This window comes from Hydractinia symbiolongicarpus, chromosome 5 (assembly GCF_029227915.1).
Source record: "Hydractinia symbiolongicarpus strain clone_291-10 chromosome 5, HSymV2.1, whole genome shotgun sequence".
NCBI lineage: Eukaryota > Metazoa > Cnidaria > Hydrozoa > Anthoathecata > Hydractiniidae > Hydractinia > Hydractinia symbiolongicarpus.
This window is the reverse complement of record NC_079879.1, coordinates 20473844-20487738: the sequence shown is the minus strand read 5'-3', so window position 1 is coordinate 20487738 and position 13895 is coordinate 20473844. Positions and strand designations below refer to the sequence as shown.

The window sequence follows — 13895 nt, the reverse complement described above, 5'->3', positions numbered from 1 at the left end:
AAAGATATATCTAGAAATGACATCACTACAACTGGACGAAAATATACCAAAGGGGAAGTGACGACGATAGACCGTTACTACAAATGACTCATTTGGTCTGATGCCGGACGATTTTACGTTTGTGTGTGTTTAAAATACCAGAATTTGTTCCAGTAAATAACATGCCACTACTATTGGAACATAACAACAAAATTTTGAACGTTACGACACAGCGATTTGAAAACTAGATACTCATTTCTTACAGTTCCCTGAGACGTGTTATTCTGATACATTTTCTTCCAGATGAAACGCGCGCAAGCTCGATTTAAATTCCTACTTTAGTAATTCGGAATTTATTCTCGTTCTGAAACGCAATTTTTAATAAACAAATCCAAGATGGCGGTTTCTGCAGCGCACACGCGTTTTTTAACTCGTGTAAAAACGGAATAAAAAACTCCGTATTTATGATAAACATAAAACTTAAAAATCGATTTTACATTTCCATTCAAGGACATGGTGGTTGTCAACCCCGCTTCCCAGGCCCTTGCGAGATTGCTAAAAATTAGAAAAGTCTGGCAACGAAACTGGGTGCTTGTTACGCGCAGAAGAAACAACATGAAATATGAGTCATTTAGTCAATATATAAATCTGCTGTAAATTATTAATGAACAATAAATAAGTAATTTCTGTTTTTAGCTAAAACATTTGTTAACAACCTTGTTCCCAAGGTTTTTTTAAACGAAATGTTAAGGCCCTGGGGACAAGGTTGGTCAAATGGCTTAGGTACATTTAGAAAATCTTTCACTAAACACACCAGTGCAGAAACCAAATAAAAAATTATAAAAAATTACAAGTCTCGCAAAGCAAATTACGTGAAGTGGAAATAAAAACACATTAAATGTCAGGAAACTTACGAAATTAAATAACATTAATGTAAAGTCGCTTCTTTATGACAGCAAACTAAATGGACCTCTTTACAATTAAGTTGACTGATATAAGGGATGAGAATTTTTAAGTGGCGTATTCTAAAAAAGAATCCTTCTTTCTTATTCAATAGAATAAAATACGAATATCTGTTGATATATATCAGGAATCCTCAAAGAATCTGTTAAGTAAAGTCGACGGTATGAACCACGTTAGGTTGCATGTTTCATTTATATTTCTGAATCCAGTAAGGCTTCTTGCTTTCTCGATCTTTTCGCTTTTTTTACTGGTTTAGAACTTTTGCTTCCTTTCATTGATTTTACTGGCATGCAGAAGAAACGTCGTAGTCCTTTCTTTTGTGGAGAAGGGCTTCCACATTCACTGTCCGACCCTAACTCGGACACTTCACTGTCCACAATACCATCGTTTTCTTTCAATACTTCTGGGAATTCTGCTGAATCGGGCGCTGAATAGTCCAAAATGTTGTCAACTGTATCTAAATCATGCATGGTTTCTACATCGTCATCGTCATGGAACACAGCGGCCTCGTTTTCATATCCGTATAATTCTTGATCAATGTCAATATAATCCAAAAGTGATTTTGGAGTAGATTTAAAGCTGGATAAGCGACGCATCATGTTTTCGGTATTCTAAGGTAAAAAAGACAAAAGTATAAATTTCGAAGCTTGTCTTTCTCTCGATATTTTTATCTAAAACGATTTTTCTGAATGTGCAAACTTAATAAAGTTACGCAGTTTTGTAGGAATATCGCTGTTCTGTAAAATACATTAACGAAGTTCTTACATTACTTTAAGTTTCAACTTGTGAGCAGTAAGCTGGCTGTTTGAACAAGCTTTTTGATTCCGCTTCTATTAGTACGGCGCTGATACACACACACTTATCTTATGCAAATATTTTCTTTTGTCAACATGAAAAGAACGTCATTATTTTGAGGACATGAAGTCATTGTGTCATTTGCTATTCCTGCGAAATTACTTATCTGTGGACTAAATTTTATTGCAAGACATAACTTTTATCAACCTCGTTTCCAGGGCATTCTGACTTTTATAAGTAAAGGTAATTTTAGAGGACAACATATTACTAAGTTGGAAGATCAAACTTCTTAAGTTCATAAAAATTCTCCTACCAGTAAAATGGTATTAACTTATGATTTGCATTACTAAGTTGGAAGAAACCTGAAGATCCCTGGGAAAAGGGTTGATATGGAATATGGTTGGTAAGGCGCAGTTCAAAGAATTTTTCTTTCAAAATATAACAAACACATTAGCGCATATCAGCTTATCGAAACTGCTTCAAGTGAAAGCCTAAAATCTTAGACAAAATATTTATGGATAGAACAGCAATCTTTAAAGGACGTCGCACACAAGTAGTTATAACTCACTTTGAACTACACAGTGGACTTTGAGGTCAGCTATATGTTAACTATATTTGCAGTCTTGAGGCCCCATTTTCAAAAAAACCCTTAAACATAAAATTTTGTCAAAGATTATAGATACGTGGTCAGGAAAACAAGAGAAATGCTTATCAATCCGCTACTATAGAGTAATCTGTGAAAACGATGAAAGAATTAATGGATGCGAGAAATCAATAAACACTTTGACTTTATATGTCATCAACCAGAATTTAGACGCGACGTGTCTATTCCAGAATCCTGCTGCGTTTCCTTGCCAAACTTTTCACAGTCCATGACTCACTCTGCTCAGCAAAATCCGCATTTAAAAACAGTTAGATGTAAAAAGTTAATATATGTGTGGAGTCGAATTTTTTCTTTTTAGCAAATAAAGGGAAATACCACGTCAAACAATATTTGTGTTTCTGTACAGGCTGAATGCTTTTTAACGTCAGAATTCCTTGGGGAACAAGAGTGTTTTTAGGGGGGTTCTTTCAATTAAACCTGTTTATCCACGATCATTAGGAACAAAGAAAGTTATTTTTATGCAAACTGTGTCCGCGAAAGCCGCGTCCCGTAACGGAAAAACGAAATTTAAAAAATGCGTACCAATACCAAATGCGATATATTTTGTCCACTTTAATACGACAGGTAAAGGACGGGCGATCCCGTGGATTTTTCCACGGGCTAACGACTAGTATACAATAATAACTAAATTACCGTTAATGTAGAATCTTCTGTGAACCAGGTTAGATAGCATAAAGAAATAAAATTATACAGAAATATCACTTACTTTATTTTTTCGTTTATGCGACAGAGCCAGTAAACAACCAGTAAGGGAGTGATCAACAAGTACCAAGTTAAGAATTTGTTCAAATTGTTCGATGTTGTACTCAGCACATGAATCTGGATCAGACAACTTTTGAACTAATTTTGAATAAACCCCACGTTTTCTTACCCGACCACCTAATAAGAAGTAAAAAAAAAAAGTTACTCAAATACGTAAATAACAAACAAAATATATGAAAAAACTATAAAAGAAATGTGAAATAAGATATTAAGATAAACAAAACAAAATAACGCAAACAAGAGTGAACAAGATAAATAAATCTGCAAACTTCAACCCAGTGCTTGTTAGGGCATTTGTATTGGCAACCCTGAAAAGTCCTGTAGACAAGGTTGTAGATTTAAAAGAAAGTATTTCAATCATAGAAACAGACTTCTTATTATCCAGGATGACATGTTTTTGCAGTTAGCCTTTCAGCAAAACAAGTTCCAACACGCAGATAAATATTGAAACAGGAAAACGTCAAATGTTTTTAATACAGTTGTTTTAATAAAATTGAGATAAAATTGTTGATTAAATTATTCAGTAAACATACGAAAAAAAATATTTTTAAAACATAATTTCTGCCCCACCTTCCCAAACCTTGCAACGACACGTCCAAGTTAAAAAAGATTGCAAAATACTGCGCAAAATATTTTTGCAAAGATAATTTTTAGCCAATGATTGATAGATAAATTTCAACTCACGTGATTATGTATTATTATCACGTGACCAGCAGAATAAATATTGCACATTTAACTTATAATCTGATATACTTGTTTTTGTTTATATTGAGAAACATTTTCTAAATTTTTGTTGACAAAAGTTTAAACTTTTGACATGACACGCGTCACGTGAAGTGTATTATCTGAATACACTGGACCGTGACCCTAATCCTCGTCGTAAAGTTTCAATTTTTCAGTACTTTCATATTTTAATTAACCAACATCATTCCTTTTCTTCAATTTCCACAACCAACAATGAGACATTATGATACAGAAATTGCATCATTTTCAGAGGTTGTAAACAGCTCATTTTGCAACATTTTCTCTTTCTCTGTTTCTGGTAGCCCGCAGTCGGACACTAAATCCCTTCCTGCCCTAACCTCCCTCCTCCCAACCTCAAAAAAAAGCCAAAACACGGTTTTGCTTTCTACCGGCCTGATAAAAAATAGCGATAAGGCCACAGGCTTTTGAATACAACTGACGTTCGAAAAAGAGTTAGGAACAAGGTATTCAAGAAATGTATAATTAATAACAATTTCTTCAAGTACAAATCAAGCGAAATTGGCACATTGGGATAAAAGGCGAATGCTGATTACAGCTTGAAAAATTAGAAGCCATACCTTCGTAATTACAATTAACCCAATTATTTCAAAGCAAGCATTAATTGGAACAAAATTAAAAGTTTATATCCTTATCTTTAAAATTATCACTTGGCAGTTTTGATTAATAATTGATTAATTTTTACGGCCGTTAAACTTTAAGAACATGCAGATTGCTTTTTGCTTTGCAACTGTACCACGTTTAGTTTTTAAAAACATTTTATAGACATTAACCAACCTTCCTCTTCCAGATCTTCTTCCTTCAAAATTTCTTCAGCTACTTTCACCAGTTCGTCATCTATCGACTTTTTATGATCACCTATCTCTTTCCGAAGAAAAGCAATGCGCTCCTCCACAGGTAATGCAGACACAGCACTTGAATTAGAAAAGCAACCAGATAATTGCGCTTCGATTATTTCTTCCAATAAACCGCCCGTCTTCGGAGTGTACGATTCTTGAAGTTTCGTCAACATCGTGTTATCGTCATGCAAATAATTTTCAGTATTTGGAAATTTGAAATAATCTGGAGTTACATTTCGCGAGTGTGGTACACTCTCGTGTTTCTCAACCATAGATGTTCTGTCAATGTCCAGTTGACTGTGGGAACCCGTCTCATATCCAGACGGAGTGGGGCTATGGTCTTTTTTATTTTCAAGTCTATCATTATCATTAATTGGATTTTCCAGTTCAGTGGATTTATTATTCCCTTCAACTTGATAATTTATTGTTAAATCAAACATGCTATATAACAACTGTAGTGACATCAGTTCAGCTAGGAGGACATTGCGCATGCGCTCAAACTCATGAACTTTTAATTGGTGAATTGGAGAGGTGGCGTGTGTTGACACATGAATAGGTGATGTGTTGCTTGCTTTGTGCACAGAAACTTTTTGAATAAAGGATCGAATGGGAGAAGTATTAGAAGAAGCGTCAATCGTCGTTGCTAATAATTGCTGGTGAGCTGGTGAAGTATTACAGGATGAATCTTCCAGTAGAGTTTGAGGAGCAGGTGAAGTATTACATGATGAATCTTCCATCAAGGTTTCAGGTACAGGGGAGGTATTACTATAGGCATTTTCAGAAGGTATTGGGGGCGTATTGCTAAAGCTGTTTTCTAACAACGGTTGCGGGGTAGGCGATGAAGATGTGTCTAATAATACGGGTTTATGTACGGGTGAAGTATTACTGAAGAAGTCTTCAAGTAATAGTTGTGGTATTGGAGATAAGGATACTTCGCAAATTGCAGGTTTATGTACAGGTGATGTATTTGTGGAACTATGAGTTACTTCAGGTCTTAGAAGTGAGCATGTATTCGACGCTGTGTGTTTTGTTGTTGTAAGGGAAGTGTTTGTTCCAATATGTTTCACGTCCTTCTTCTTCGCAGCTGCTGCTGCAATTTTTTTTGTTTCTTTTAACAATAGTTTTATTTCATCCTTTGCTTCAGTTATTTCATTTTCTTTTTTCTTTATTATATTTTCATTCAGTGTGTCCTTTTTCTTCAGTCTTTCGATTTCAACAGTTAATTCCGCATTCTAAAGGAAAATAGTTTTTTTAGTACTTCCTGTATAAAAAGTAAAGTTTTAAAGGCAAGATCTTACTCGATGCAAAATTTAGCCATATTGAAATAATTCTTTTTTCGTCCATCATTACACACGTGTTAGTTAAGATTTAAGGCACGTGAACACGTGATGTGAAGGTAGAAGCCCTTACAATTTAATTCAATCCAAGTTGTAACGAACACATTCACAACAAATCTAAAACGGCGCATTTTTGAAACAAAAAATTAAAAAATCAAAGTACGGCGCGTTCAGTGCGACTTTAGACCTGTGTATATAGCCCATTTTATTGCTAGAGCGTACATATACCTTTGTGTTTTTAGTGTTGCATTCTTGTTGCAAGTTACGTGTGGATGTTTGTTGAGAATCCAATTTTTCTACAAGAGACTTGTTTTCTTTCTCTAGGACTTCTAACTTCTTTCTCATACTTTGCGTTGCTTTTTCGTGTTCTTCTTCTAAAAAAAATTAATATTACAAATATAAGAACATGGCAAACTGATTTAATTAACATTGTCGGTTTAGTCATAGATTTGTAGTTCTTGAAAGTTAAGGCCAGACGACAACTTTCAAATTATAGTTCAAAAGATCTCTCTGCTTTGCGCATGCGTAATCGAAAACAACGAGCAATTATTTTTCTTCGCCAACATTCCATATGGCGAAGAAACATTTTTAGTGAAGAAAAAAAAAAGTTTTTACAAAATGCGGAAAAAGCAACTAGAATTTGAGAACATCTGCTACTAGCCACGAGCAACGAAACATTTAGTTATTTGAGCTTGAAAAGTGTGACAGGCAGAAATTTTATACATACACCCTCTTTACAAGAATTTTTTTTTAAAGTTCCAGAATAAAATGTAAACACCAACCCATTCCTTCTACTTTTGCTTTCAATTCTTCGCATAAACGTTTATAGTCAACCTAAGAAGAAAAGAAAAATTATTTTTCTGAACATTTTTATAAAAGAGAAATATCAACCGAGCAATCAACTGTTTACCAAACAGCTGCAAAGAAATCTAAGAATAAAGAAACGTACCTCTATGTTTACTTTAGGTTGCGTTGTTACTTTCAAAAGCCGCTGACCAAACTCAAGTGTGCACTTCGTTTCGTGTATATCGTCCAACGCAGTGGAAGCGCATAACTAAGAAAAAATAACCATTTGAAAATTTTTTTTTCATTTTGTGTATCAACATAACTAACATTGAACCTAGAAAAGTCGTTTCAACTTCTGGTGAAATAAGTATACTCCACGAAGAAAGATTCTTACAACGAAACTTGTCTTGCAATTACCACCTAAACTGTCTTGTAATAATCGAGTCAATAACGAGTTTCTGTACGGTACGTGTGACCGATGACCGTCTGCCAGTGCTGATATAACATTCCTAAACAAAACAAAAAATCAAGTAAGAAAGAAATCAAGAAGAAAGAAGGAGAAGAAGAAGAAAAAAAAATTACCCAAGTTCAAGTAACGATAGGTTTATATGCTGGGCTTCGTGTAATCTTTCTCCTTCTGCTTGAGATTTTTTTAAACGTTCACTTCCTGCCAAATCAACACTAAAAGCATATATATTTCTCAGTTAATAAACAAAGTTTTGAAGTATATAAAAATATAGCTAAATACAGGATGAATCACCGTCACACGTACCAGTAGCACGACATGATATTTTAAGAACGTAAAAAAAAACTTACGTTGCGTATTAACATGAGGATAAGAAGAAATAGCAAAACTTATTGTTTCTTTTATCAATGAAACATACAATAAAATATTTATCCGCAGATGGGAAAAGATAATTATGTTAGAACAGAATAGTAATGGAAAAAGAAAAGAAACTGGGAAACTCAGACACATATATTATTTCAGCCAATCAAACACCAATGAATTAAAAACCACTCAGTTTGTTTTTGAAAATTTTTATTGCATACTTTTTTTATCAGTTTTATCTGCTTAGTGTGAATTTCATAATTTTTTAGAAAAGTTCTACAAATGACTGCTTTGGTTGAAAAAACAACTCGAAGACCAAAAAAGTTTTTAAAAATGTACATTTACGTTTTACCGTTCGTCTTATCTAACGAAGTTTCCATACACATTAGTTAACTTAGCAAAACTCAACGAATACTGGTTTTTAGCGGGTAATGGTATTCTTTTACGTCGATTACAGAGAAGCAGAAGAAGATTACGAACATGCTTATTTTGGATTTTAATAGTATACCACCATCCACAGATTCAACTTCTTCCTCGCTTTCGGTTTTTGCGTCGTCGCTTGAAATAATGGACGTTACATCATCAGCCGTAGATTCCGCAAAAGCCTAAAAAATGGAAATGAATCAATCGTTTATCACTGTTTTGCATAGTAAAAACAAATAAAACCACTCCTTCAACAGGATCTAATAGATGGTTTCCCCCAAACTTATTTTTGTTTTTACAAATATCAATTTCTTTACCTCTTCTCCTGTTAAATTTTGTTCCCCAAATACCTGTAATAAAATCATTAAATGTGTATGAATAAGTGAGGCTATAATTAATGAGCAAAACACATAGCAACCTAAAGTCTATAACTGATTCAAACTATCTCGACGTTAAAACCAAATTTGTTTAAGAAAGATTTGTTGTGAAATGTTTATGCAAATAAAGACATCCTGGGGACGAGGTTGGGGTTTTTAGCTCTAAAATCGCACAAACCTTTTAAATATACACGTTTTTTATAGGAGGAGTCTGGTTCCAAACGTCTCTTAACATTCGCAAAAATCAGTCTAAAATATCCCTGGGGACGAGGGTGACTTGTATTAAGGAAACGCTGGATAATAAAGTGTAACCAAGTTTGCAGTTGCAGTTAATATTTGCAGGTTTTTGTAGAACTTATTAAAGAATGAGCAATCATCAATTACGTAAACCATTCTTTTCTCAACCTCGTCTCCAGGATTTTTTACTCGACTTACCTTAGAAATATCAGTTGTACTTGCTTCAAGTTGCCAGTACATATCATCAATCACACTGTCAGTACTATTAGCCAGTTCATCTGCCAGTGATGCGTTCGATAGCATCAAACTATCTAACCTCGATAAGTCAGGTGTTTCTGGACGTGACGAGCGACGAATAGTAAGCCTGCTAGCTGCTTCTGCATCCAGATTTGAATTACCTCTTCTTAAACTACGAAAGTTGTTTGCAGATGCCGACATGGAGAGTCTGGGTTCAGGAGTATGGGATCTAGATGGCAATTCATCTGGATTAAATGCTCCGCGATCAAAATTTGCAGAAAATCTTTTGTTTAAGTTCATGGTTCCCGGATGAAGATTTCCGTTTTTAGTTCTTCGTGGTGTGTATGCTCGATTCTTTCTCGATGAAACGTTACCCATCGAGTTGTTTCGTCTCACTGGTTTCGAAACAGCGATACTGTGACGTTTCTTTAAGTTTGATTGACGAAATGGAATAGTTTCAAAATCGAGTTCTGGTATTTCTACGACCGGTTTTTGATTATGTTTTGGTGAACTCACCTCAATGGGAGAGTTTTGCTCTTCTAAAGTAGATACAAAAATCAACATAAATTGACATAAATTTATTATTGTTGACAACAATCTATTACAGGCCGTTGCGGGCCGCTGTGTATTTTACTAGGCATCTAGTGCGCTTGTGTTTACTTTTTAAAAATCTGAAAACTAAAAAAAAGGGTAAGCCATAATTGATATGCAGCGAGGATAGAAAATAAGCAGGCTATTTATCTAGACTAGTGATTCAAAGAAAAAAAGAAAATCAGGCAATAACCTGTTTGTTTTGGTTTCTTCTTTCTTTCTATGACCAGTTGGCAAACAGCATGGGATCTAAAGGTAAAGTTAACAATAAATACACAAATTTTAGAAACGCAATATTATATTTGAGCTTTTGAAAGTTTTCTTGAAATACGTATATTAGACAGCGTTTTATTCGTGCTGCCTTTAGGGATAGATAAAAGGAATTATTGATCCTCTGATGCAAACATCTACAAATGCATTTTTCTTGGCTTTCGTAAGCTTTCTCAGTATGTTCAACGTTTTCCTTCGTGTGAGCACAACAAAGCGTTTGTGTTCGTACTGTTGTTGAGCACTGCTTTAAAGGTAGACTAAACTCGTTGACGATCTCTGAAAACATTACAATGTCATTACATACCTGCTAGATAACCTGTTCATACGTGTCTCGCCAAATACAAGTCTTTTACGACCGATATTGAGAAGTTCGTAAACATCTGTTGGACTGTGACAAATATAACTCGACAAGTTTTCCACGAACGTGCCTACGTATAAAACGTTTGTTCATTCAAATACAAGTAGAGGGGGAAAACAGGAGTGGTGAAAGGACCTGTAACTGTACAAACAGCGGTAACAAGGTGCTATAATAAAATGACGAGAAGGAAAAGGAGTGTAAGCACTCAGAAAACGCTTCTAAAACACTTACCGGATTCGGGATCTTCACGGATATTGAAATCTAACTTCGGATTCGCATTTAATAAATCGTGTATATGCTCTTGATAAATTTGTAAATACGAACACGTGACCTTAAATAAAAAAAACAGAAAAGTAAATAGGAAGGTGATTTTGAGACATGTCTTTTTAAGTAGTTCTGATAGGTGAACCTCTTGCGCAGACTATTGACATAATTTGGCTTCCTTCAAAGTAACACAAAGCAACTTAAATTTGATCAGCCAGGGCATCCATAATAACAGCTCAGGGGCCACAAGACCCTGGGGACGAGGTTGGATCAGAGGTACAAGCGTGCTACCAAAACGAACCTACTTAAATGTCACTAAAAACACCATAGCGAACCTTCAATAACGCATTCACGCATAACATCCTAAGTGCTTTTCTGAAGGAAGCAACTGTGCAGTTGGAAAAGGCTACACCTCCTGTTCTCATAATGTAAGACTTCTAGTTCTATCTCCGCTTATATGAAACTTTTGGCACAATTTTGACTGATCATAAAAACACATGTTCTGTTATGATAACGTGAAAACTTTCTATATATGGCACGCTTAATCCGTCTGTAGGATGTTTCTGCAGTCTCTGTATAATTTAACTTGTGGACAAACTTATAAAATACTCTAGAACAACCTGGTTACAAGATGAATCGGAATATAGAATGTCTCAACAGTTTCTTTGTCTCATATATATTCATGTAAAATGTAAATGTTTTACATTCAGATATGATCTACTTAAACTTAGATGTCAAAAAAAGGATGCTAAAGAAACGCACCTTATATTGATACGCAGTATCGTTCCAAATGCGATTGAACAGTTGACTAATTAAATGTGCTGTCATCCCATCTTTCGACATGAGGGTGTGAGTTTTACCTAGAATTTAATTAGCATTAATTAATACACCAATCACACACTACCATTTCACTAGCAACCTAAGCATGCAAACATACAAAGCAGGTTAATCTATACGCTTGAATGATTTTATAAAAATTTGTTGCAAATTTTTAGATTCTGGGAACGGCCTTTAACGCCAAACCCAGTAATCTTTAACTGCATAGCTACAAGTAACATCTTCATTTCATTGTAGCTTTTGTGTCGTAAAAATAAAGCAATTCCTGGACCAAGCCATTTATTAGAATATGGCGACAAAATGTGTTTTTTTTCAGCACTTCTAGTGCAGAAGAAAGCTTATTTGAGATTAAATAAAAATACAAGTAACGCAAGCTAAATTACAAAAACTAGCGCCTTTTATCCGATATTTTTAGTAACGGTCTCTCTCAAAGTAACTGATCCTTCACCTGTGTACTCTAAAACGCTTTTTGATGGGCGGACATTATAGGCAGAGCGCATTGCCCTTTGAAATTAAGTAATAAATTTTCTTTACTGTAAAGATCGCTTTGCATTGCTCTTTGGATTGCTTTTTTATTTCATCTTTAAAGAAAGTAAATAAACTTAAAAAGTTGGTTTATTATCTAAACTGATGTGCTGGGTTGTGTACCTAAACAACTTCGTCTCCAGATCGTCTTTTTGTTTGTTTTTCCGCGCTCCTGTGCCATAATGTGAAAAAAATCCCCGGTTTAATTTCGTCTCTAGAGCTTAGGTTTTTTGAATAGCGACGGAACCTAATAAGTCTTGCGACTGAGGTTGCCCCTGATTGTAATGTTGGCGCCTAAGAGATTGTTTACCATATTTTCCAAGGGAATTAATTAACCTAATCCGTTTTTATGGTATCATAAAACAAAATAAAACGCTTTTACTGGTTTCGTTTTGTGAGTCATGTTTTTTCAACACTTACCACTCCCTGTTTGTCCGTACGCGAATAGGGCGCCATTAAAACCATTTAATGCACCATCGACCAATGAATGCCCGACTGTTTTGTATACCTAAATTTATAGAAATATTAATAAGTAAAAAGAAAAAAAGAATCCAAAAATATAACTGTCATGATTTTTAAAATATTAACTACGTCAACAAAACATTACAATTTAATGACTATTTTTATACATTCTTTACCTCTCGATTCAATGCGGATTTTGAAAAAACTCGATCAAATTTGTACCATTTATCTTGTTCTATTTTGCCTTGTGCGTCAGGTACATGGAGCTAAAGTTAAACACAATACGTAAGACAAAACCCAACCAGGTTTAAAAAATAGACAACATTTTTGAACTTTAACCGCTGTAATAAAATCAACATAGCAGACTAAAGGGCGGTTAGGGAGTCTGCAAAGAAGGGCGAAGTTGATTGCATAGCTACTTTATTGTCTCGACTGGATTGGAGAAAGTACACAGTACTTTAAAAAAAGAATTGTCACCAAGTTAGGAATTCTCACTAAGTCAAAAACTTAAATACATGGTATTCTTACCTGATCCGCACGGGGTGTTATATTATACTGAGCTTGATCTTGATCATTTTGTGGCTTGAAACGAATAAAAACACGAACATGTCCGGAATTTTCTAAAAAGAAAAAATATTTAGATCATTTGAAAATCGACGTTAATATTTTACCCCAAATAAACTTCACGAAACAAATTGTTTGTATGATCGAGTCTGACGTTAGTTTGATGACTGTTTGTGGTAATCGTGTCAACTGATAAGGGTGTCAGAGCACACTGATGATCATGATATTAAGATTAACACCCCACGACGGCTTTTACAAAAGTCATCAATTGTCTACGAAATTATTTTAATTTGGACTTAAATTTAACTAAATTAATATACTAATTTTTTTTAGGATACTGTAATGGTTCAGACACATATTCAGTAAATTCATTATTTCTCAAATGTTCAGTTTTTTTTTTTTTTTTAATATTTATTGGATATAAAAGAAAATTAAATCGTCCATAAAATAATATAATCATGAAATTTAATTTTTTTTTCTGGTAGCCAGAAATCGACATTCTTGTCTTTATCATTACCATAGTAGCAATGTCTTACCACATTTTGTCAAAATAAGTGCGTCGTTTGTTTTTTATTTAAAAATTCGCAAAAAAATACTTTTCTGCTTCCTCTTTTGTGCGTTAACACGTCTTATGTGTGAATAATTCTTACTAATAAGTATTGTGACTTTTAATAAAGAAAAATATAAATTACAACCTTACCTTGTGAAAAAACCTTGCACACAAAAACGTACCCAGGCACGAAATTAAATTCCCGCGAAATTTCAAATGTGCTACGAAATTTATTTCCAGCGAAATTTAGATTTTTGAAACAAAAAGAGTTAGAAAGTAAAGCAAAAACTCAAAAAAATACTTTACCATTCTTCTTCTCTTTCTTCTTCTCCATCTTTCTTCACACTTTCTCCAACTCAATTAAACGTTCTTTTGTTACTTAAATTAATTTAAATTAGTTCTGCGCAAATATAAAATTCATACATACTACATTGCAGAAATGAACCGTCCATATGAAAATTTCACAGAAAATAATTTCCCGAAC

General features: G+C 34.3%; 1 protein-coding gene across 3 annotated transcripts; it reads right to left on the bottom strand.

The window, feature by feature from the left end:
* Nucleotides 1-600: 600 nt before the first annotated feature.
* Nucleotides 601-13895, bottom strand: LOC130645241 (kinesin heavy chain-like). 3 transcript variants are annotated; one of them, XM_057451164.1, is made up of 19 exons: nucleotides 13718-13895; nucleotides 12826-12917; nucleotides 12474-12563; nucleotides 12256-12343; nucleotides 11236-11333; nucleotides 10441-10540; nucleotides 10156-10279; nucleotides 9775-9830; nucleotides 8952-9526; nucleotides 8457-8489; nucleotides 8197-8321; nucleotides 7470-7568; nucleotides 7282-7396; nucleotides 7051-7155; nucleotides 6884-6935; nucleotides 6330-6475; nucleotides 4703-5996; nucleotides 3108-3280; nucleotides 601-1553 (listed from the first exon to the last, which is right to left on the bottom strand). In XM_057451164.1, exons 1-19 carry the CDS (start codon nucleotides 13743-13745, stop codon nucleotides 1134-1136), a joined length of 3813 nt encoding a protein of 1270 aa, XP_057307147.1. In that variant the 5' UTR covers nucleotides 13746-13895; the 3' UTR covers nucleotides 601-1133. The 3 variants fall into 3 exon arrangements, with proteins under 3 accessions (XP_057307147.1, XP_057307146.1, XP_057307148.1); XM_057451163.1 differs by having other exon boundaries at nucleotides 8952-9529; nucleotides 13718-13894; XM_057451165.1 differs by lacking the exon at nucleotides 8457-8489 and having other exon boundaries at nucleotides 8952-9529; nucleotides 13718-13894.